At 43.4% G+C, this 24,029-nt stretch overlaps 1 protein-coding gene across 1 annotated transcript in view; it reads right to left on the reverse strand.

The window, feature by feature from the left end:
• Positions 1–19,205: 19,205 nt before the first annotated feature.
• The window catches only part of UST (uronyl 2-sulfotransferase), a 302,202-nt gene continuing 297,378 nt past the window's right edge, over positions 19,206–24,029 (reverse strand). The window contains 1 exon segment of the mRNA XM_032651795.1: positions 19,206–22,173. Within this exon segment, the coding sequence (XP_032507686.1) occupies positions 21,890–22,173 (284 nt within the window). The 3' untranslated portion in view covers positions 19,206–21,889.

The following is a 24,029-nucleotide window of genomic DNA, read 5'->3' on the forward strand; positions in this document are numbered from 1 at the left end:
AATTAGTGAATTTAGCGTTCTTTTCTTTGTACTCCCCCTGCGCTCCAGCCTACTTTCTTTGAAGCAAAACTTCAAAGTTTTGCTTCAAGGAAACATGGGCTAAACATGGGCTAAATATCTGTAAGTTGACCTGTTGCTCTATGACTTCAAGGTTTCACTCGGCTTTTTCACACCTCCCACTCACCGTCATCCACATCACAAGTCCTCCAAGGTTACGACTACTCAGAGGACCTTTTGCTGGCAGTGACACAGACATGTGGGTGGGGGAACCTCTAATTCAAAGAAATCATCAGATTTTGTTTTGCTGCCAAATTTACCAAGAAGGGATGGACAGGAGGGGCAGATGTGCCCAAGGAGAGAGACGCGAAACAGCCAAGAGAAGCATCAAGGTGAAGGGAAAGAACGAGCCTCAGCCCCCACATCCCTGAGGGGCGAGTTGCGGGTGGAGGAGACTGGTACCCTTTAGGGCTCAAGAGCCCAATCACAATTTCCTTCTAGGCCTAGAAGCCTGGCCTGAATCTTTGCTTGGCTGGATCTAGATTCCTTCTTTGGGTAAATACAGTTTATGTCCCCTAAATGCAAGCTGGCTGCATGTTTTCTCTCCACGCTTTGGAATGTTACCAAAACTGAAAAAGAAAATCCCATAAATCTCTGCTCATCCAGATCTTTCTTGTTCTGAAAAGAAGCCCAGTCGAGCTCCCCATCAGCGGCACGACCTTCTCCAACTCCTCCAGCCCCACACTGAGTTCTCCCCTTGAGCCCCTGCAGATTCGGGGGCTGAACCATGAAATCCAGCCGTTAATCATCCTCCAACTTAGAGGGGTTGTGAAGCTGGGAAATCCCAGGACCCCCGAGGCCAGGACACCCGGACAGTGAGTGGGTCTTGGTCCGACTCTGCTCCCTCTCACCTGGGTCAATTTGTGTGGTCTCTGTTTCCTCATCCGGATCATCAGAAACGTGGGCTACATATCTGTAAGTTGACTGTAAGTTGCTCTATGACTTCAAGCTCACACATTGCTTTCTCATTGTTGCTGGTTTCGAGTACAAGAGCAGAAATTGTGTTTTATATTCTGCTTCCTCTTGCTCTCCATATGGTAACAGAGAGCTGGGTATGCGGTACTTTGTCTACTCATTAATTTAACGAGCATTTATTGAAACTCTCCTGTACATCAGGCACCGTGCTGGATGCTGGATAACTGGTACGTGAGAAAGAGGCACTGAGCAGCTTTAGAGCATTCAGTGATCCTCATACTTCAGAATCTCCTGGAGGCTGTTTACACACAGATCGCTGGGTTGCACCTTCAGTTTCTGACCTAATAGGTCTGCAGCCCCCCGATTTGTATTTCTAAACAAGTCGCCAGGTGATGCAGGTGTTGTTAGCGAAGAGAACCACCTTTGGAGCCCCGGTTTGTTCTCACAGCAGTTAGTGACAGCGCTGTTTTACCCAGGTGTTATTTTAACAGCTGGCACCTGAGCTCCTCTTCAGGGAGAATCCGCCTCTGCTTGAAAAAGCAGGCCTAGATGAGCCTGCTTGGATGGGGTGAGACCCATTGGACGCCAGCCAGCACCAAGATATCAGGAAGAGGAAGTGACTCCTCAGGAGACAATGTGAAGAATGTGTGGGGCTTGCTCCTGAAGGGGAGGGGAGGTGGATGAAGAGGATGAGAAGGAGGGCAGGAGAAAAGGAGCAGGTGTGGGGCGTGGCCAGCACTCCCTTGAAGGCTTTTGTGCTGTAAAAGCTCTCTGCTTCTTGCCTCTGCCCCATGCACCGGCCCTGAATCTTCAGCACAAAGAGGAAGGAACCCAGGAGAGAAGAGGCCGTGAGAAGGTAAGGCTCTCTGGAAAACACAAGGATCCTACTGAGGGTCCGGAGGCCCCATGGGCTGCGGAGCTGAAATTCGTGGTGGTGTCGGAGGCCATGTTGGCTGGTGTTTCGAGAGGCAGGAGACCCTTGACAGCATCCGGGTTACTCCACGGCTGAAAGCCAAGTTTCCATGAGGTCCTGTAGACTGAGAAAAGCATTTATTTTATTTGGTTTGTTGGTTTGTTTGTTTGTTTGCGGTACGCGGGCCTCTCACTGTCGTGGCCCCTCCCGTTGTGGAGCACAGGCTCCGGACGCGCAGGCTCAGCGGCCATGGCTCACGGGCCTAGCCGCTCCGCGGCATGTGGGATCTTCCCGGACCGGGACACGAACCCGTGTCCCCTGCATCGGCAGGCGGACTCTCAACCACTGCGCCACCAGGGAAGCTCCTATTTGGTATGTTGTAATTTTAAACTTCAGGCCTTTAAAGAAAGAACAGAGTTGAAACTCCAGTAATATTACCGTGATCACAGTTTTATACCGTATTGCATTTCTTCAAATTTACTGTGCTGTGAACTTTTTCAGATTTACAGTGTTCTTTGATCTTTGCCCCAGTCTTGTCAGAGAATCGGCTGGTATTAGTTTTACATTCCTGTTGGGAAACAGAGGCTCAAAGAGATGAACGATCTAGACGCTGTTGAGGGCAGCTCACCTGACAGCCGAGCTGGAACCTCTCCTCAAGGTTATCTGGGAAAGGCCTTGGTTCTTAGTGTTCCAGTTTCCTCTCAAATGAGGTAGCTACAGAGTTCAGTTCTAATTCTGAGCAAATCAACGTTTAAAACAGCATCTCAGAGTATACCAGTGAGGAGGTGATATCATTTTGCCCAGAACATCTCAAATCCAGAGCCTTAGCTCTTTCCTTTAAAATCTGCTTGTCATTTGTCTGCAGGAGGGAAGTAGGGAGGAGTGTGATCACACTTAACTCTCGTACATTTTGCGGCCATATCTTCCACTCTGATATAAATCTTGTAGCTAAAAAGGTCTACGGAATGCAAGAACCAGTCACGGCCAAATCCTCTGTTTTTTGGCAACACGTACTCCATCTGTCTTTATGGTCGACAAACAAATCAATTTTATTCTAAATCAAGATGATGGGCTTCTTAGGAGCCCTAGCTGGCCTTCCAGCGCTGGCCCAGGAGAATCCCGGGATGGGCAGGACCCAGAGGCCCCTCCCACCTAACTTGTCTCTTCAGGTACCATCTTTAGTCAGATGAGATCAAGTTTAACTGGACTCCCTAACAGGGAAGAGGACAAGATCCCACAGAATCTCATCTGAGGGGAGGGGCTTGTGGTCCAAAAGAGGCACAGCTTCACATTGGGGGGGTGGGAGTACCAGGAGTGACCTTTCCTTTCTACCCTTGGCCCCAATCCCAACACTTACCTGTACTCACGCTTAGTCTTAGAGATAAAGGAGGGTCGAAGGATACACCCAAGAATAACAGCAGATACTATTTATTAAGCCCTAATGTGCCGGGTTCATTTCCTGCTCACAATTGCCCTGCCTCACAGAAGAGGGAGCTATGTCTGGGGGACGTGAAACAACCTGCTCTAATTAGTTAGTAGGTGGTCAAGTCGGGATTTGACCCTGTATTGCTTCAAAGCTCACATGCTACACTAGTCCATCAGTTCGTTCCCCAAAGCCTGCCTATGAGAAAATAAAAATGAGTGAGTTTTTCCATAAATATGAATTCATGTCTTTTTAATTTGGAGATTATGTTCTTAGCTTTGTGTGTGTGTGTGTGTGTGTGTGTGTGTGTGTGTGTGTGTGATGTGTTACACTGTCCATTCTTTTCTCGAAATCATGGTCATGGTGGACTGAAGTTCTCTCCTCTTCCCCCGACTTCTTTCCCCCTCCCCCTCCTCCTTCTCTCCCCCTCCCCTTCCCCACTTCGTCCTCCACTTCTTACTCCTTCCCTTCCTATTCCTCCATTTCTTCTCTTTCTGCTCCTCCCTCTTTGTTTTAACTTGACCAAAAACAAAAACAAAAACCCCTGACAATCCTATTTTGGGTCCATGTTTCCATTAATTTTTTGTTGTTGTTCCATTAATTCCAGAAGTCTGGGACCTCAACTTCATATGAAGTAACTCTTCATAGTTTAAGACTAGCACAGCTCTCGAATCCAGGGCCACACCCGCGGCCTAGGTAATGTGCTGAAAATTTGATTTAGGATTCGCTGACAGTACATTTGGTTCAAGTTTGATGAGAAACTGTAGATAGAACTTAACTAGGGACGTTTTAGCGAAAAGTCATCTCTTCTGTAAGCTGCAGCCTCTTGTTCCTTTAAGATTTCCATTTTTCCTTCCTGTGTTCTCCCTATGTCTGGCTTCTTGAACTGACAGAATGTGCAAATCAGTTAATATCTCTCTGAGACCACTCTTATTTTGTTTTATACACAGTTATTTTCTTTGTTTGTAAAGCCTGAGCGTATTTTTTTTTCTATTTCAAGCATTCTAATGATTTTTACAAACAGTATGAAATTGCATTAGGCTGTATCAGGTATGATGGCCCCCTTACATTTGAACGAAGTCCTGCAAATTGGGGACCAACTGAGGAAGTCTGCAGCCTGATCCACATCCTCCTCCCCTTTCTGACTTTACATTCCATCATTTTAATCAGCCGTGGACAGAGCTGCTGCTGACGCGTCTCCTCTTTTGAACTCCAACCCCCGTGGACTCAGGGCAACTGTGAACCGTCCATCCCTCAGTCTCAGAGCCACGCCTTCAAATACAACCGTGTCTGCGCCATCCCAGCTCCAGGCCTCTGGAGTGTCTCTCAGCTCAGAGTCCTTTAGTTTGCTTTATGGGTGTAGTAAATCATTCCACACACCATGGAGCAGAGGAAAAGCCTGATTTATTAGACCTACCTGCTTGGTTCTTTCAGAGTAAGATTCCCATATTGAATGATTTTTCTCTCTTCAGATTTTTTCTTTTTATGTGTTTTAAATGTTTAAATAAAATACCATGGAGTATCCCTTAGAAGCGGACCAGGGGAATTCCAGTCCTGTCAGACCCTTAGTGATAGTTTCCAAGAGGTAACAGGTTATGGTCGCTTTCTTTCTCTCTCCATTTCTCCTATTTGTTTCTCCTTCCTCTGTCTCACTGCATATTCCCCACCCCTCTTTGCTCAGAGAAAAAGGAATCGTTCATTTATTCACTCGTTCATTCATTCATTCGTTCGTTCGTTCACTCATTCATTCCAAATGCTGTGTTAGGTGGTGCAGACCCAGAAGTGAAGAAGACAGGCAAGGTCCCTGCCCTCAGAGAGGGTGTGGTCTATAGGGTAAGGTCATGGTTAGATGGGCATTTACAATGTAGAGTGGCGAGTGCTAGAGAGGAGCAGTTTCTTGAGGGTCAGGTGGGGCTTCCAGAAGGTTTCCCCTAAACTGGAGGCTGAACCCTGGGCACTGGGGAGTGAGCCCTGCCATTCCAAGCTGTCTCCACTGGATTTTTCTCAGTTGTTGGGTCTAGTTGCTTTCTGTGTAGTAAAGAACCTATTTGATCGATACATTTTTTCACTCATCAAGGTAAACTCTAAAATCTGCTTCCCATGGGCCGAATGGGAATCCAACAATAAGAAAGAGAGTGTGAGTTTAACCTTGAGAAACTTAAAAGAATTTTGTAATTGAGAACTGGATCTTGACATTTCTGAGGAAAATGACTGTGATGAACACCTACCAATCGGGCAAATCAGAGAATGGATCTGAATGAATGGAAACATTGAATGGAGGTGTGGAATTCAGAAACCTCAGCTAAAATTGGAGTCCCAACAGGCCTGTAGGGGTATCTCTCAAGCCCCCGCCATGCATCTTCAATCACGCTGAATAGGAAGAGATGTACACCTGCATCTCCAGCGGGAAGATGTTGCTTACTTCACTACCCAGCCGGAAGAAGAAAAGTTCTCTCGCGGGACAACAGCCCAGGCAATCAGAGACTAGCAGTCCAACCAATGAGAAGCCTCCATACTTTGGATTCTCAGCTTCCTCCAATGGACTCTTTGGTTACTTCAGCCCCCCCTCCCAACGCCCCCTTTTTTCCCTATAAAAGCAAGTTCCCCTTCCTTGTCTCTACACTTGCCTGTGCTCCGCCGTATTTCATGTATCCCGGATTGCAGTCCTCCTGTCTATTCTTGAATAAACTCGCGTTTGCTGGTGAAATAATCGGCTATTATATACTTGAGGGTGACAGAGGCATTTTAAGGAGCAGTATGATATCACAAAGCAGGTGGAGACCTGGCTCTACCTGAGAATGTACCATTAAAGTGGCAGCTGGAGGTTGTTTACGCTGGACCTGGGCTCCCCTGCAGAACGGAGACCCAAGGCAAGTTTAAATGTGTATGTGGTTTTTGTTGAGGGTGAAAGGGTTTTCCCTTGGCGAACGAAGATTAAGATAAGTGTGTGCCTGGGAACAGAGAACATGACTTCTGTGAGGTAACGAGAGCGTACAAGGCTGCACTGGATGGAAGGAAAGTTTGCCGTTATCAAATAGTTTAATCAGAGCAGAATCAAAGAGGGTTAAATCCACTGAAGTTGTATACAATTCACCACGAAGGGGAGACTTGAATAATAGTTGGCTATTTAATTTATATAGATGAACCTAATACTCTGCCTAAAACCTCTGCTTTTGGCTTTGAATTATCTGAACGATCTTGTCCTGAAGGCACTGCTCCAAGCTCTGTCAGTGCCTAGGAGCCCTAGTAATTCAGGCAGTGAAATAGCTTTAGGCGAAATTGGTTCAGCCAGACAGTTCTATCCATGCCTCTGTAATTCACCAGCAGCACCCTAACCACAAGCCCCTCAGATCTTGTGTTCTCTCTCAGAATCTTAACTCTATAGCACACCACTCCCCTCCCTGCACCTGCCAGCCTCCTTCAACTGTTAACCTTCACAGTTTATAGAAACAGGCTGTTCTAACATTCACAAGTATTAGTCATTATGTGAGGATCAGGGTGCTTGGCTGAGCGGAGATGCTGGTGGACACCAGCTGGGCTCGCCCACAAGCTAAGGGTCTGGCGTGAACATCTGTGATTCAGATTCATTCATTTACAAGTTACAGTGTGCCTGTGCCCAATGACACCAACTTTTGTGTCACTTGTGACTAGATGCGAGTAAAATATTAGATACGCAGCAGTTCTGAGTCTATTGTAGCGTGTGTGGAAGCGCTTTGAAAACTTGAATGGCATAGTTCTTAACCATTTTCTTGGTCACAGACCACTTTGAGTATCTGGTGAAAATTCGGACCCCTTTCCAAAAGAAATACACACCAATATGCTTATAAGATTTTGCATATGAAGTCAAGAAGTTCACGCATCTTCTGATGTATTATCGAGCCCCTTATCTAAAGGGATTTATAAGTATAAAATGTTATCAATAATTTTTGTTACATTCAAATGAACAGCACAATATAGAATTGTACATTTGACACGATCTCAGTTATATACTAGATCTAGGAAAGAATACATGTATATGGAAAAGACTGGAAAGATATGCCCTAAATGTAAATATTTGGGTGATGAGATTGTGATTGATTTTAATTTTCTTCTCTAATTTTGTTATATTTTCACAATTTAAAAATGACATTTTCACTAGTTCATTTTCACAGAAGTATCTGTTTCTTGTGACTGATTTTAGAAATACTGAACAGAGCTTTCAAAAGCAAATCTAAAAAGATGCTCCAGCAGACACTCCTTTTTTTTTTTTAACATCTTTATTGGAGTATAATTGCTTTACAATGGTGTGTTAGTTTCTGCTTTATAACAAAGAGAATCAGTTATACATATACATATGTCCCCATATCTCTTCCCTCTTGCGTCTCCCTCCCTCCCACCCTCCCTATCCCACCCCTCTAGGTGGTCACAAAGCGCCGAGCTGATCTCCCTGTGCTATGCAGCTGCTTCCCACTACCTATCTACCTTACGTTTGGTAGTGTATATATGTCCATGCCTCTCTCTCGCTTTGTCACACTTTACCCTTCCCCCTCCCCATGTCCTCAAGTCCATTCTCTAGTAGGTCTGTGTCTCTATTCCTGTCTTACCGCTAGGTTCTTCGTGACATTTTTTTCTTAAATTCCATATATGTGTGTTGGCATATGGTATTTGTCTTTCTCTTTCTGACTTACTTCACTTCTCTATGACAGACTCTAGGTCTGCATCATTCACAATATTTACCAGTCTCTGGGATCATGTGATCTATATACCACGGGAACCTTCCTCCGGGCCTTCTGCGGGGGCTGACTCAGCTAAACCAATCAGTGTCTTTCCCCAAGAATTCTGAGTTCTAACAAGGAGCCAGTTTCTCTGTGGTGATAGAAGCTCTGAGTGAGGTCTGGGAGCTTTGGAGCCGGGAGGGGGACACATTGCGGCTGGCCTGTAAATGAGAGAGAGGCAGAGAGAGGCAGAGAGACACCAGATAGTTCCTGGTTCCAGTTGCCCCGGAGCCCAGCTGCTCCCCAGCCCTTCTTTCATTTTGTTTTTTTCAATTCTTCCTTTGATTTTATACTTTTTACTCTTACAGCAGATTTTCTTTTTGTCTGAACTAGTTAAAGTTGGGTTTCTGGCCCTGAAACCAGCAAGTCCACACAATTAACAGAAGTAAATTTATGAGTAGTCAAGAATAAAATTTGACCCAAGCTGTGAAAGAAATGCAATCAACGATATTTCTGGGCACAGAAAGTGGCTGGCTTGGGGTGTCTGGCTCTGTGCGGGAAAGAGGAGGTTCAAAGAGCAGAGACAAACCGGGTTGATTGGCTCAGATCTTTAGATCATTCTGTTCCTTTAGGAGGTAGAACTTGTCTTCTTGGCTCTGTGTAGAAACAGACAATAATGGGATTGTTCAAACCTTCGTTATCACCTTAAAAATCGCAAGTCTCTTCTCTCATTTATGAATGCAATGCTTGGCGTAACAAATTTACAAATGAATGAAGGATAAATGTATTTTGTCACTCAGTGAGCTAGAAATTAATCCCTGCATGAATCTGGCAACCAGAAGATATCTGAGCTCTGTTAAAGAGGAAAATCTCAGCAAGTTGGTAGAGATACTCAGTAAGAATGATCACTTTACATGTGGGTTTGTACCCTCCATAGCCAATTCCATTTCAACAAATCTTTACCTGTGGTGAAAGCAGTTAAAAAATACTGAGACATGGCTTAATGATTCTAAGAATGCTTGACATAGTGAAATTTCACAACTTTTTAAAATTAAAATATAACTCATCCGAGCAAAAAGCTCCAACTTCAGATCCAGTCCTATCCATATCCCCAGTGAAAGTGTGCAAAACTGTATTTTCTATTGGCAAATGTGTGTTTCTGTTGAGTTTAGAAATGGGCTGCCCAGGATGATGTGCTAAGCAGGCCGTGATGGAGACACTTCCACCTTTGGAGGCTGCGTAGGCTGGCAGTCAGTGGGAAGGAGTTTACATCCAGACTGACTATAAGATAATGAGACTAATTTAACATTTTTTGATTCAATAGACTATGACCTAAATGCTCTAAATCAAATAAAAGCCATGTTCACATTTCTTGGAGGTTGAGAGATACTGTTATCACAGTATTTTAGACCAAGACTTTGAGTCATTTGCCTGATGTCTTTAGATGATTCTAGATTTGGGTTATGATGCTATGAAATCAGCACTTTCAGCTGAGCTTCCAAACTAGTTAGCATCTCGGTGTTTACTTTATTGTGGGTTTTGGTATGAATTACTAAATTACTTTTCAGAAAGGTACTGATTTTATTGCTGTTTTACCAGACTGCTCATCCCAGACATTAGCCCACTTTTATGTCTTACGTTTTGTTTGTCACTAAAGTGTCAAAAGTGGCATCACATTGATTCAGTTCACATTTCTTTGGTTATTTATGAGGATGACAATTTTTTCATGTTTTTAGCTTTGTGTAGAGCTGAGTTCTGAGAACTAACATGTCTTTTGCACATGTTTTACTCTTTTTATTGATTTGTGTAAGTTCTTTATGCAGCAGTTTCAATCTTTTATCTGTCATTTCTGCTGCAAGTATTTCCCCCCATTTGTTATTTACCTTTTTTTTAAAATTTATTTTATTTTTTAAAATTTTTTATATTTTTAGGCTGTGTTGGGTCTTCGTTTCTGTGCGAGGGCTTTCTCTAGTTGTGGCAAGCGGGGGCCACTCTTCATCATGGTGTGCGGGCCTCTCACTATGGCGGCCTCTCTTGTTGTGGAGCACAGGCTCCAGATGCACAGGCTCAGTAGTTGTGGCGCACGGGCCTAGTTGCTCCGCGGCATGTGGGATCTTCCCAGACCAGGGCTCGAACCCGCGTCCCCTGCATTGGCAGGCAGACTCTCAACCACTGCGCCACCAGGGAAGCCCTGTTATTTACTTTTTAATTGTGATTCTTTTTTTAACCTCAGAGGTTCTAATACTTTTTTCTTTGTGAGTTTTCCTCATGTGCTTCTGCTTAAAGTCCTTACTCGCCCCCAAATCAGAGTCCTCTATGATTTGTGTTCACTTGCACAAAACAACATAAAGCCTGTCAATTCACTGGAGCATAGAGCCATATAGGGGTAATAAAGTAAAATCATTTTAATTTTTTCTTTTCTTTTTTGAAATTGTAGTATAGTTGACTTGCAATGTGGTGTTTGTTTCAGGTGTACAGCAAAGTGGTTCAGTTATACATATACACATATTCTTTTTCAGATTCTTTGCCATTATAGGTTATTACCTATATGATAATATTGCATATAGTGCTCTGTGCTGTACAGTAGGTCTTTATCTGTTTTACATTCAGTAGTGTATATCTCTTAATCCCAAATTCCCAATTTATCCCTTCCCCCCCGTCCCCTTTGGTAACCATAAGTTGGTTTTCTATGTCTGTGAGTCTATCTCTGTTTTATAAGTAAGTTCATTTGTATCATTTTTTTTAGATTCCACATATAAGTGATATTGGACAGTATTTTTTATTTGTGCTATTTTAAAAAAAGAAAGAAAAGAGAAGACAAGAAAAGAGGGCATAATAGAAGGGCAAATATCCATAGTCCCTGAGATCCGAGAGTGTTTGCTGCATCTGAGTCTCTGCGTAGAGGCCAGCGACTGGCCTCTGCCCTCGTGGTGCTCCTGGGTTTCAGGCTAGCATTCTGGCCAGAGTCAGGAAGATAGCTAGAGGCCTGGATTTGCCTAAGACAGCCCCAGTGCAAGTTACAACTAGAACACGTATCTCACCTGACCATCACAGGGATTAAGTGCCTGGAAGTCCAGGGATGAAATGAAGGGGAGTCTTTTGGGGAAGGAGGTAAAGTGCGAGGAGACTGGGAAACCTGATTCCTGACATCTTTTCTTTCTGCCCCCGCCTCCCGCTTCCTCATTCTTACAACCTGCCCCCAAGACTTGGACACTAATATACAAGGAATGGGAAAAGGGGACATTTTTAGATTTCCACTCAACTAAGTTTATGTCTTAATCCAATCACATTGCATTTTTTCTCTTTATTTCCATGAAACTAAAATTTACACTGATAGGTAGTATGTAGTAAAGATAAACCAGGTAAAATATAGGTCTTATTTCAGTAGAATCTCCCCCGTGAAAGGCTTGTGTCTGGATTAGGAGCTTCAAAAAATGCCCCAAATGAGGAGCAGCTGTTTCTATTATGTTAAATCAAACTCTTAGGATAAGAGTTCAAATGTTGCACTCCTATGGACTCCCAGGGGAACCCTGAAGTTATGATGTAGTAAGCATATCTAATGAATGAAGAAAAAAGAATATTATTTCCTGTATGTTGGCTGTGGAGGCATAATTTAGACAAGAAAGCAACAGACAAAAAATTAGAAGTTTCTAGAATCAGTTCAGCTACTCTGTGACTTCATGTAAATCAATTTGCCTCTTTGAGTTTCAGTTTCCTATATATACTCCTATCATATAGCTGTCTACACATAGGGCTGATATAACATATATCAAAGTGGTTTTTTTTTTTTTTGCGGTACGCGGGCCTCTCACTACTGTGGCCTCTCCCGTTACGGAGTACAGGCTCCAGACGCGCAGGCTCAGCGGCCATGGCTCATGGGCCCAGCCGCTCCGCGGCATGTGGGATCTTCCCAGACCGGGGCACGAACCCGCGTCCCCTGCATCGGCAGGCGGACTGTCAACCACTGCGCCACCAGGGAAGCCCTATGCAAGTGTTTTTAAACATGATTTGGAACTATGCAAATGTGCGGCACAGTGTGACTGAAATAAATGTTTACCTCTGACTCCTAAACTATCCAGTCAAATAAACTACCTTTTGCATTTTTAATTTATGAATTCTAAAATATTAATTTCAAACTATTTTAATTTTAGCATGCATATATTTGAATGCCAAGTAATATATATAAAACCCTCTTTGGGGATGAATATCAAGACTGGATATTGATCATGGTTTAGCTGATCAATACTAAATACCATTTATAATTATGGAAACATTTTACTTTTTAATCATTTCAGTGACAGGGAGGCTCTAGATGCACAGCTTAATTATTTTTAGCATGAGAATGGTAATCAATGTCTGATTCCTATTTTTCTTTGGATATATGGTTGGCCAGTTTGTTCGAGGCTGGTGCTCATGAAGCTGAAATCAAAGATTTGCTTTTATGTAAATTAGTTTTGCCATGTTCTCCAAATTGGTCTGTAGCAGTCTAAGATGGACAGGTTTCTAATCCATTATCTTTGCTAGAAAAATTAAACAGGTCCCCTTATTGATGGTGAATCAGTGCTCTGGTATCTGTATATGCTTACTTGGAAGTCAAATAATGATTAGTGTTAAAGAAAAGGAATTGCAGGACCTGGAAAGAAAAGACTTGTGTTAAGAAAAAAAAAAATCAAAAGAATTGTGTGTATTTTGGGTAGAGTAAATTAGAAGTGGGCTTCCCAACCTTTTTCTCCACATCATGGCACACCTAGAAATGGTTAGATTTGTACAGCACTCTGGTGCTGACTAGAGGGAATTTGGGACCCAGTCCCAGGTGCTTGTGGCCACACAGAGGGCTGGGGGGATCCATGTAATGTCCACTAGGAACCCTGCCACTGAGGACAATGAAATAGAGGAAGGGGTGAGTAGGCACATTGATCTCAACACAGCCACACATCTCCAGCTGGACTCCTCTACCCACTAAGTCACCTCTGTCACCCCACCATCTCATTCTATGACTTACATCTCTACCCAAGCTGGAAATATTTGAGTTAATGCTGTATTTTCCCTTAGTTCCTTGTGGTGTATTCAACTCAGCAAATATTTACTGAGCACTTCTATGCAAGGCACTGTGTTCCACTGATTGAAATCGGTCAACTTAAAGTTCTGGCTTCTGTCCTTCCTCTCCAGTCTCATGGCCAACACCGATGAGCCCATCCCCCATGCACACATGGGATGACTAAACCAGAGTTTTGCCTTGTACTTCCTTCCCCATTATATAGTCAGAGGCAGAATTCCATTCAGAAGTTCCCCATTTCCTGCACGCCACCCATTGGTCAAATCTACCAGAGAGGCAGCAGGCAGTGAGGCCAGGTGACACAATTCACAGGGATCAGCATCTCAGGAGATGGAGTCTGTGAAGAAGAGTAGTGAATGGAAGGGGAGGAGGACAAAGGGAGAACAATCAGCTCACCTGTTAATTAACTTAGAAAAATGGTTTCCTCATGTTGCCTTCCTTTTCTGAAATGCCCAGGGGAGCTTCTCGTTGCCCTTAGAGTGAAGTACACATTTCTTCCAGAGTCCTTGGCAGTCAGCCTCAGTCGTATCTTGCCTTTTTGGACATGCATCCTGGACCTGCTACTTACTGTGCTGCCAGGAGCTCATTATTTAACTTCATGGGACCTTTATTTCCTATTATACACACAGGGTACAAGACCCTTCTTGCAGATCTGCTATAAAGGTAGTGATCTTTGTGCTTTAGATCTGCCCTGCTATTTTCTGCAAATTCCACTGTCCCTGGGGGTGTAGCACAAATCCCGTATGAAACCTTTTTATTCAGGTCTTCACTGATTGTTCACCTCCTCCACATTGAGCCCGTCTGTGTGCCAGTGAGTTTTTGTATATTAAAATAATTTGAATTGAGAATTATCTGAATTTTATAGTTTGGGCTGCCTTGATGACAGGGCAATATGGCATTCTTGACTTCTTCTGACATCCATGTTTGTTTCATTGTACTACTTTCTTTTTTTTTTTTTTTTTGCGGTACGCGGGCCTCTCACTGTTGTGGCCTCTCCCGTTGCGGAGCAACAGGCTCCGGACGCACAGGCTCAGCGGCCATGGCTCACGGGCCCAGCCGCTCCGCGGCATGTGGGATCTTCCCGGACCAGGGCACGAACTAGCGTCCCCTGCATTGGCAGGCGGACTCTCAACCACTGCGTCACCAGGGAAGCCCCATTGTACTACTTTCTATTTACCTTTTTAGCTGCAATGGCGGGATTGCTCGAGGGTTATGACGATCATCGAGTCATCACGTGAGTCACCTCTTGTGACTCATCAAATCAGAGTTTCAATCATGTTGTAATTATACAACACACTCAGGAAAGATTGATAAAGACATTTTTAAAAATACTACAGTGATTTTAGAACAAGAGCAACAAAACTAAAGTAGGTTACAGAGCCTGGGAGAAATAACCTATTGCTGGGTTGACAGTGTGTATGTTGTGTTTTAAATACCTTAACCATGACTTGCCTCGCCCATACTACCCTAAAGCATTGAAGGAAAATAAGCAGGTATGGGAGAAAAATTAGGTTTGGAAAGACCTTGGCATTTCTTGAGTAAATTGTTATGGATACGGCTCCCCCTAGTGTGCTGAACAACACAGGTGCCCCAGTGTGCAAAAGCTGAGCTCAAGTTCAGGAGCTGAGAGTTCTTATCTCCAAACACCAACCTTATCTGAACAACTTGAGATCTCTCTTTTGCCACTGTTTCCTTCCTACTGTATAACCAACCACAGACCAGGGAAGACAGGGTGCAGAGGTCTGTTACCCAATTTGATTTGAGCACCATTGTCATGGAAGGACTGAATTGATTTGAGGTACCCAAATCATATTAAAAAGCATAAAAAGTTTTACTTTAAAAAGACTTTCTCATGAGGGAGGGAATTGAAATTAGGGCGAATAAGCAAAATTAGAATATGATTCCTTGTTAATTATTTTACTAAACATGTTATTGGCCTTCATCTTCTATCTGTCAAAATGTTAATAATCATCGGTAAATATATTTTCCTCAGGCAGGATACATGGACCATTGGAAGACCAAAACATGAACCACAGCAGAGGGAAAGAAACTCTTCCAATGAGGAGGAAATGACTTACATTAAAACAATGCTTCTCAAAGCATAATCTCCAGAACACTAGTTCCACAGGCTATTAATGGGTCTTAGTTCTGAGAAATGTAGGGTTTGACAAGATAAACTGAGTTTTTTAACTGCAATATTCCTCCAGGCCCTTAGCATGCCCTTAAAATACCACTGTACTGTATGACACTAGTCTTTGAACTTCGGCATTTTCCAGATTAACACAAGGTTTTTTTCCACGCCTATCTCACACACCTGGTTCGTGAATTATCCTTTGGGAACATGCACTGGATTAGAATTTCATTAACTTTCAATCAAAGATGGAGAACACACAGGAGAGTGTACCAAGGAAAGGAGGAAAGAAAGCAGTACCTTTGATACAAGCAGCAAATAGGGGGGCTGTAAGGACGTTTGCGGTTAGTGTCGTAGCTCTCCTTTGCATGTGAAACATTAGTAACCAACGTATTAAAGTCTCAAACCGTGGCCGTCCTATAGTGGAAGGAAGGCCCTCAGAAGGATGGGCCATGCTGAACACATCAGCAGCCCACAAAATCATCACCAGATTTCTCCCACATCATAGCACTGATGCCACTTCTGAGAATGAGAAATAAGGCTCCAAAAAGCACAGCACCCGTCCTGTCAGGTTTTCAACTTTTATTGAAACTTTTCCTTGTACACAGCCTGTGCTAATTCGCAGGGACGGTCTAAGCTCCTTATTAGTAGGACCACAGACACAGGGTCCTTCAAAGGACTTAGAGGAAGCCTGTATTTAGTAGAAGCTGTGAGTCAAAGAGGAATCCTATAACTCACAGCTAGATAAACTCCCGAAGGGAGTGTTGAGAAAAATGGAGATCCACAGAGTGGTTTGTCTTGGATAATAACACTGACTCACACCCAGTAGAATGAGCCTCTTCCTATCAGCTCCGTTGACATTTCGGAAGTGCTGCTTTTCGACTCATTGGTACACTGGGCAACTGCACTGGAAGACGTGAGGGACTGGGGGCATCAATGGATCTGGACTTATGTGTAATTCTGTTCTCTTTTGCTGGGGACGCAGCCCCAGAAGGACTGTGGTTCTTAGTCTCTTAGCATATGGGGGTAGAGGGTGGGACAGGGTTCAGCCCAGAAGCAGCTCTTCGTTGTCAAGGGACGTCCTGTGTTCTTCCCAACGCTTTCCAGCTGGGTTGACTTCAGGCGTGGGGAGGTCAAGTGATTTACTCAAATGCCCAGTGAAACAGACCATCTGAGGCTCGGACCTGGGGACTCTGCTGCTTGCCCCAGGCAGTCAACGCTCTGCTTCCTGCTTTTCGCCTCTTCTCTGAGTTGCACCAAGCAGTCAGTGTGCTGCGTCTGGCGCAGCCTGTCCTCCCGGCTGTCCCTGCTCAGGACTGGAATGAGGCGTGTTACAGGTCAAGTCTGAATGTTCTGGCAGTACAGCGTAAGGCAGATTGCTCCATGCCTGCCCAAAGCATACAGTGTCTGGCAAAAGCCAGATTGAAGATAGCTACACCCACACGCCAAGATTCCAAAAGGAAAAACTTAGCTCACAGTTTTCCTTTGCGTGGTGATTTTTCTTCCCTTCCTTTTTTTTTTCTTTTTCTTTCTTTCTTTCTTTCTTGCTTTCTTTTTTTAAAAAAGGGAATCCCCATGTTTACAAGTTGAAATCCAAAATGCACAAGTGGTCAGTTCACAATTCTGTGACCCATGAACATCTGTGGGCCTGTGTGTTCCCTGGGAATCAGCAGTGCCCGAGCTGTGAGCCAAGCCTGCCCTAGGCAGAAAGGAATTCTCAAGTGAGTGGAACAGTCGGTGAGCAAGGAGGCCTGCGAGTGATCAGGGCCTGGTTAGCCTCTAGTTCTGGTTTTCCAAGGGCATGTCTGCACTCACCTTCAACTAGTTTCATGAGCTGCATTTGACTTTATTTTTTGAGATGGGTCCATCTAAAACGCCATACAGGAAGTAGGACATGACTTTTCATTTTGCCTCTAAGAAAAATGAAACTCTATAATTTGAGATCGGCAAACGTGGTCCAAGTCTGTTTATCCAAAAACAAGAACCTCTGAGTAGAGAGAAAAACCTAGAATATCTGATACCAGTTTCTGAGGACGTAAGTGCTTGAAAACCAATAGGGCCTCCCTCTGCGGAAGAGGGTCCTACATCCCCAGCTCCTAGGAGAGCTGCAGAGGGCAGCTTGCTGTGCTCCCTTCAGGTGGCAGGTGGTACTGGGAGCGGCTAAATGCGCCTTATCATTCCCACTCCGGATTCTAGGTCAGTAGATGGACTCTGGCTCCATCACTATTTTATGGTTTTAATTTGGTACTCAAAAGTTAATTAAACTCTGAATGGAAAAAGCCCGTGATGTATTTGCATCTCCCATCTGGACCTTGGTTTCCTCATCTGTAAAATGAGGGAAAGGACCAGATGACTGCTGAGCCCCATTGCAGCCCTAGTGGTCTGCGATTTTAGGTTTGCTTTTCTCCTAGCTGGAGTTTACTTCATCTGCTCTAACTTTTCTGCTGTCATCTGGGTGTTACAGGCTGATTCGTGTCCCCATGAAATTCATATATTGATGCCCTAACCCACAGTACCTCAGAATGTGATTATATTTGGAGGTAGGGTTTTTACAGAGGTGATCAAATTAAAATGAGGTCTTCAGAGTGGGCCTTAATCCAGGATGACTGGGATCCTTATAAAAAGAGGAAATTTGGATACAGACATGAACACACATGGAGTGAAGACCACGTGAAGACACAGGGAGAAGACGGCCATGTGCAAGCCAAGGAGAGAGGCCTCAGAAGAAATCAACCCTGCTGACACCTTGAGCTCAGACTTCCAGCCTCCAGAATTGTGAGAAAATAAATTTCTGTTGTTTAAGCCACTCTGTCTGTGGGACTCTGTTATGACAGCTCTAGCAAATGAATACACTGGGTTACACCACAATGAGTTTTCTGAGCTGTGAAAGAAGTTCCATGTGTTTTTCTTAACAGACTCAATACTGGTAGCCTAAAATAGACTTTTCTTTGGCAGCGTATTCAAAATACTTTAAAAAATCGATTTCTTTGTCATCAGGTGGAAGTAAATTATTTTAGTAAAATAAATCCCCTTTATTTTTATTTGAAGGGAGTTTCACAGTTTTGACCCACAGAATTGTCTTCCTGAATGGCTGTGGATCATCATTTTGCCTTTTAAGAAAGACTGCCATTACCTATAAAATTCATTTGAGGCCAAATAGCTCATTGGATAAGCCCGCAGGTAACAGCACATTTATAACGAACTTCAGAACACACAAGCAGCTCCAGAGGGGGCAGAGTCCTGGTTTTGTTTAGTACTTTTGCCTTTAAAGTTCACTCAGAGTCAAACATCTTGTGACTGGGTTACAGACAAATTAACTGATAAAGTAACCACTGATCACTTTGCTGTTTTCAAGACCCTCAGATTCTTACCTGAAGTTAAGCATGCTATTTTTACCAAAATGGATTTTTCTTTCATCCAGTACCAAGACTCTGGTTCTTTTCTTTTATAAAATAGTCACATGGAGTTGGACTGGAGTGTCCAGTATTTAGAAAGCATGGGGATTCCCTCTCTCTCTCTGTGAGTTCCATTTGATGCAGCAGTGAAACTTCTCAGGAAGAGCATTTCTGGATTAGAGCCTGCTCACTTGGGAGGTTAGAATCAGCCACCTTTGGAGGCTCTACATGTCTGAGAAGGAGATCAGAGTACTCGCCGAGCGACGTGGGATGGCACAGCCTTATTTTCACAGCGACGTGACTGCAGGTGGGCAGCATAGATACCCCACTATCATGGCTGGGGATTCCGACGAAGCACCCTGACACCCAACCAACCAGTGCACATAGCAACGAAGCCAGCAGGTGTTTATCATCTAATTATAAGAGTTTCTAGATGGTTAAAAATACATCGTTCCCAAAATCACATCTTAAGGAAGAAGCTTGGCCTACTAAGAAGGCTGAGGGGGCAGTGAGGATCTGCAGGCACCTTTATTTCCAGCTATCGACAGAATGGAAAAATTTTCAACTTATTTCTATTCATTTATTTATACGGGTAATGAATAAGTTAAGGAACACTTCATGTCAAACACAGATTGCTTTTATTTTAGCTAAGCTAATGTTTCAGTTCCATATATATTTTTGAATTTCCATCAATGTCAAACACCATGTTTTCTTCTTAAAAAAAAAAAAACAAAACACTTTACAAGCACTTTTACGGCACTCAAGGAAAGTAGGCTGAAGGTTCATAATAATAATTTTCCTTTTAAAAAACATCCATCAGACCAAAATAAAATCATTTTAATTAACTCCTTCCTGAGTAACTAAAACCTTGGAATGTGCTGAAAGCTTATAATAAATAAGGCAGTCAAAGATCTACCAGCTTAAAATGTATTTTTTAAATTAAACTATGTAAAATGTACAATATATTTCATGAAGTACAAACTGTGTTGGGCTCAGGGCCAAAGAAACGTTGTCGTGTGTGCCAGATAAACTGATGAAGTGCCTCGACTTTTAGGGCCCAGAGGCTGTTTGTTGGGGCAAAATTACATTAAGGCCCTGTAAGTAAATCAGCCAGCCTCGTTCGCTGTGACGTTATAATGATCACTGCTGACGATAAATGCCTTTGAACACACAGGTAGAAGTGCCCATGTGAACTTGCACTGAGAGGATGCACTTTTTTAAATGACGAATTGTCCTGATGTGCTGACAACAGCAGAGAACACTTCGCAGGCCTTATTTTCAGATAATGAGATTGCACAGTGTGTAAACTAACGATCATTCTTTATATGCGATTTCAAAGGGATGGACTCACAGGGTACCAGGCAGCAGCTCTTGCTCTGTTGTTGAGTATGATAGCTTCTCCGGGTTGATTTTTAAAGTAAGCCTAACGGTAGGGCCCTGGTCTCTCTAAACAGGACAAAGGATATTTCCTCTTCTAAGAACATTTCCCTTCATCACTTCCCTGCCCCAGTTCTCTGAGGCAGAAAGGAGGCCCACAAGTGGCCAAATGCTGGACTCTGTGCCTCTGTGGTCCCAGCCTTCACTGGACTCCTGCGGGGTGGAGCCTTCTCAATACATCTCATAATAAAGTAGCTTTAGTGCACACTTGACAGGTTCCAAATGACTTGCTTTATATCTTGGCTACCGTCCAGTTTTAGTGAACGAAGAAAAAATTCTAGAGAGACTTGTTGGTTTCTGAAAAGCAGAAAATGTGTATCTTGTGTAAAGTCAGAGTCTTATTTACTATTAAGTATTCCCAACTCACACTTTGCTAGTGCTCTTGAAGGGCTGGCTCTAGGGGAAAAAACATGAAGGAGACAAAATTTGTCCCAAGTACCTTGCCTGTCACCAGCACCTGCACCCCTGCTTCTCAGCTGGCTATATATTATCCACCCAAGAGTATGTGTATTTTCGGGGGGGGGGTGGTCAAAGATGAAAACATCTCAAATCCAAAGAAATAGATTTCTAATGACTGAACCAAGGCATCACGGAGATGGGCAGGTGATGGGAATGGGATGGGGAAGAGATATTTTGGAGGAATGGAACTGCCCGACTTCTACTCAGATCACTTTGGGGGCAGACAGCTACTCATAAATCTAGCCAAGCAGTCTCTTACCCAGAAGCTCCTGCTTCTCTTCCCGATGTCCTAGTAAGGGTTCTCAGCAGGGAGTTGCTTCCATAGTATTTCGACTGCTGCCTGCACAGAACTCAGTATCCCTTTCTGAGCCCCCAAAACACCAAAAACAAGTACCTCTTAAGGGATTAGAAGGTAAAAGATACCAGCTACTTTGGGACACAGCTGGCCAGGGGTGTGCCTGATAGATCGTGCATCGTCTGTGGTCAGACTTGGAACTTATGCCACAGGAGTCACAAATGTCAGAGCTAAATTGGTTCCTGGGTTTCCAGTTAAAGCAATGCTGGTAAGAGACATGCTTCATATAGGGTGCACAGGACACAGCCATGCCGTTTTCCTAGGCCACATGTCCTCCAGAGTTGATCTGTCTTGCCTGTGCTCTTCTTTACACAGCCAACAAACTCTTTTCCTGGCTATGCTACTTTGAAATCTGTCAGAATGGTGCTCGGAAATGAAATGTCTCAATGGAGTTTGCTGTGCGCTTTGACCTTGAGAGGTACTCAAGGCTCTGGACTGGTGAAGGGTGTGGCACAAGCCTACTTGCTCTTTCAGAGATAATAAGTGTGCTGCTCTTGGTGAGACTGTCCCCTGAGATGGACCAGAGGCAGAATTCTACCCATGCGGGCAGAAACCACTTACCCAGGGACATCCTTCCTTCTGATGTCCTTATCTGTCTGAACTTCTCCTCTTAGATCCTTCTAGAGTAGATTCCCTGGTCTCTGAACTGGTTTTGTGTTTCTACTGAAATATACAAGTCTGGATGTTTCCTACCACTGAGGTAATATTTTTATAGGTCATCTTACAGATGATAAGTTATTGGGCTACAGGCTCTATTTCTCCGCTTTCTCTCGTTTATGCTAGGGGAAGAAAAGCTATTTTATGACGAGGTGCCTTGTGATGGAGCCATGTAGTGTACCTCAGAAGGACCCAAGGAGCCAGAAAAACACAGAATAAAATCAAACAAATAAAACCCGCAAAACCGGGCATCTCCCAATGACCCCAACCTGTGGGAACGTTTTGTTCTTTTTAATGCTGCCTAGCATTAATTTCGTCCCTTAAGGATTTTTCTTCCCCAAACAAAAAACTTTCTGGAAAGGGAGATTAAGCCATTGGAGGCAACACAGAGCTGGCATCACCTCTTATAAATATCTTCGAGCCACTTCTCATCGTCCTGTTCCTCGTCATCAATCGGCTCCTCTGTTTCCAGTGGGGTCGGAAGGAAGAACTGGGGTCTCAGTACGGGGTGGCTGACCCGGGACTTCAGTCCGAACTTGCGCTTCAGCAGGTGGAACTGCTCCTTGACGTAGTGGTAGAACTCGTACTCGTATCGCATTCGCTGGTAGAGAATCTGCACAGCCTCAGGAGAGGGGACGGTCTTCTTCACGGTCACAGTCATGTTTCCAAGTTTCCTATGCTCTGCAAAAGAAGCAGGGTTGCACGTGAGCCGTTGTCTGCAATGCTGCAGCTTAAAGGGGATGATGGTGCGGTCCTGTGTTACCTGCATAATACTGGCAGCTCCTAAGGAAAGAAACTAAACGTTCAAGGAACAGAAGGGGTAAATGGCTTCGCAACAACATTGGGAAAGATTTCACCGTATTCCACGTGTTAATATCAACACCAGTTGACTAAAACTAGCTAACATCCCTTTCGTGGGATGTGAATAATGAGATTTGACCACAATTCAATGGTAACTATAAGTTATACTTTTTTTTTTTAAACCCCACATTTGTTTATTCATTTATTTTTGGCTGTGTTGGGTCTTCGTTTCTGTGCGAGGGCTTTCTCTAGTTGCGGCGAGCGGGGGCCACTCTTCATCGCGGTGCGCGGCCCTCTCACTATCGCGGCCTCTCTTGTTGCGGAGCACAGGCTCCAGACGCGCAGGCTCAGGAGTTGTGGCTCACGGGCCTAGTCGCTCCGCGGCACGTGGGATCTTCCCAGACCAGGGCTCGCACCCGTGTCCCCTGCATTAGCAGGCAGATTCTCAACCACCGCGCCACCAGGGAAGCCCCTATACATTCTTTTGGGCAGCAAAATCTACCTGCTTTTCATTTTTATTTCCTGTTTCTTGCAGAAGAAAGCACAGGAAAAAGCTGTCTCGCCACTTGCTAATCATCTTGGTTTTTTATTTTAAAATATCGACATCTATTAGTTAAAGTTTAATTTGATACAAACGCCATTGCATTTCACTATTTCAGCAAGGTGTCTGCTGAGAAAAGTAAAGGAAGGAATGTTAGATTCCCTAAATACAATTTTAACTGTTGTCAATTTTGAATGGTTATTTTTTTATTGTGGTAAAATATATAACTAAAATTTGTATAATTTAATATTAACACTTAATAACATAAAATGCTATTTATATGTTATATATATATTTATATGACAAAACCTTAAACATTTTGAAGTGTACGTTTTGGTGGAATTAATTACATTCATAATGCTGTGCAACTATCACCACTATTTTCAAAATTCTTTCATGACTCCAAACAGGACCTCTGTAGCCATTAAACAATAGCTCCCTTATACCTCTCCTCTTCCCACCCTTCCCCAGGTAACCTCTAATCTACTTTCTGTCTATGAATCTGTCTATTCTAGGTACCTCATATAAGTGGCATCACACAATACTTGCCCTTTTGTGTCTGGCTTTTTTCCACTTACATAATGTTTTCAAGGTTCATCTATTTTGTAACATGTATCAGTACTTCATTAGCTTTTATGGCTGAATAATATTCCATTATATGAAAGTACCATAATTTGTTTATCCATATATCCATTGATGGACATTTGGGTTTCTCTACCTTTTGGCTATCGTGAAGAGTGCTGCTATGAACATTTCTGTAAAAGTCTTCATTTGAGTCCCTGTTTTCCATTTTTTCCGGGATTCTACCTAGAAGTGGAGTTGCTGGCTCATACGGTAATTCTATGTTTAACTTTTTGAGGAACCACCAAACTATTTTCCTCAGTGGCTGAAACACTAAATATTCCTAGCAGCAATGTCTGAAGGTCCCAATTTCTCCAAATCCTCTTCTACAATTGTTATTTTCCATTTTCAAAAAATTGTAGCTATCCCAGTAAGTGTGAACTGGTATCTCATTGTGGTCTTGATTTTCATTTCCCTGATGGTTAATGATGCAGAGCATCTCTTTCATGTGTTTGTTGGTCATTTGTATATGTCCTTTTTTGATGGATGTCTATTCAAGTCCTTTGCCTGTTTTGAATTGGATTGTTTAATTTTTTGTTGTTAAGTTGGTATTTTTTTAATATATTCTGGATAT

The sequence above is a fragment of the Phocoena sinus genome, chromosome 12, assembly GCF_008692025.1.
Source record: "Phocoena sinus isolate mPhoSin1 chromosome 12, mPhoSin1.pri, whole genome shotgun sequence".
Taxonomy (NCBI): Eukaryota; Metazoa; Chordata; class Mammalia; order Artiodactyla; family Phocoenidae; genus Phocoena; species Phocoena sinus.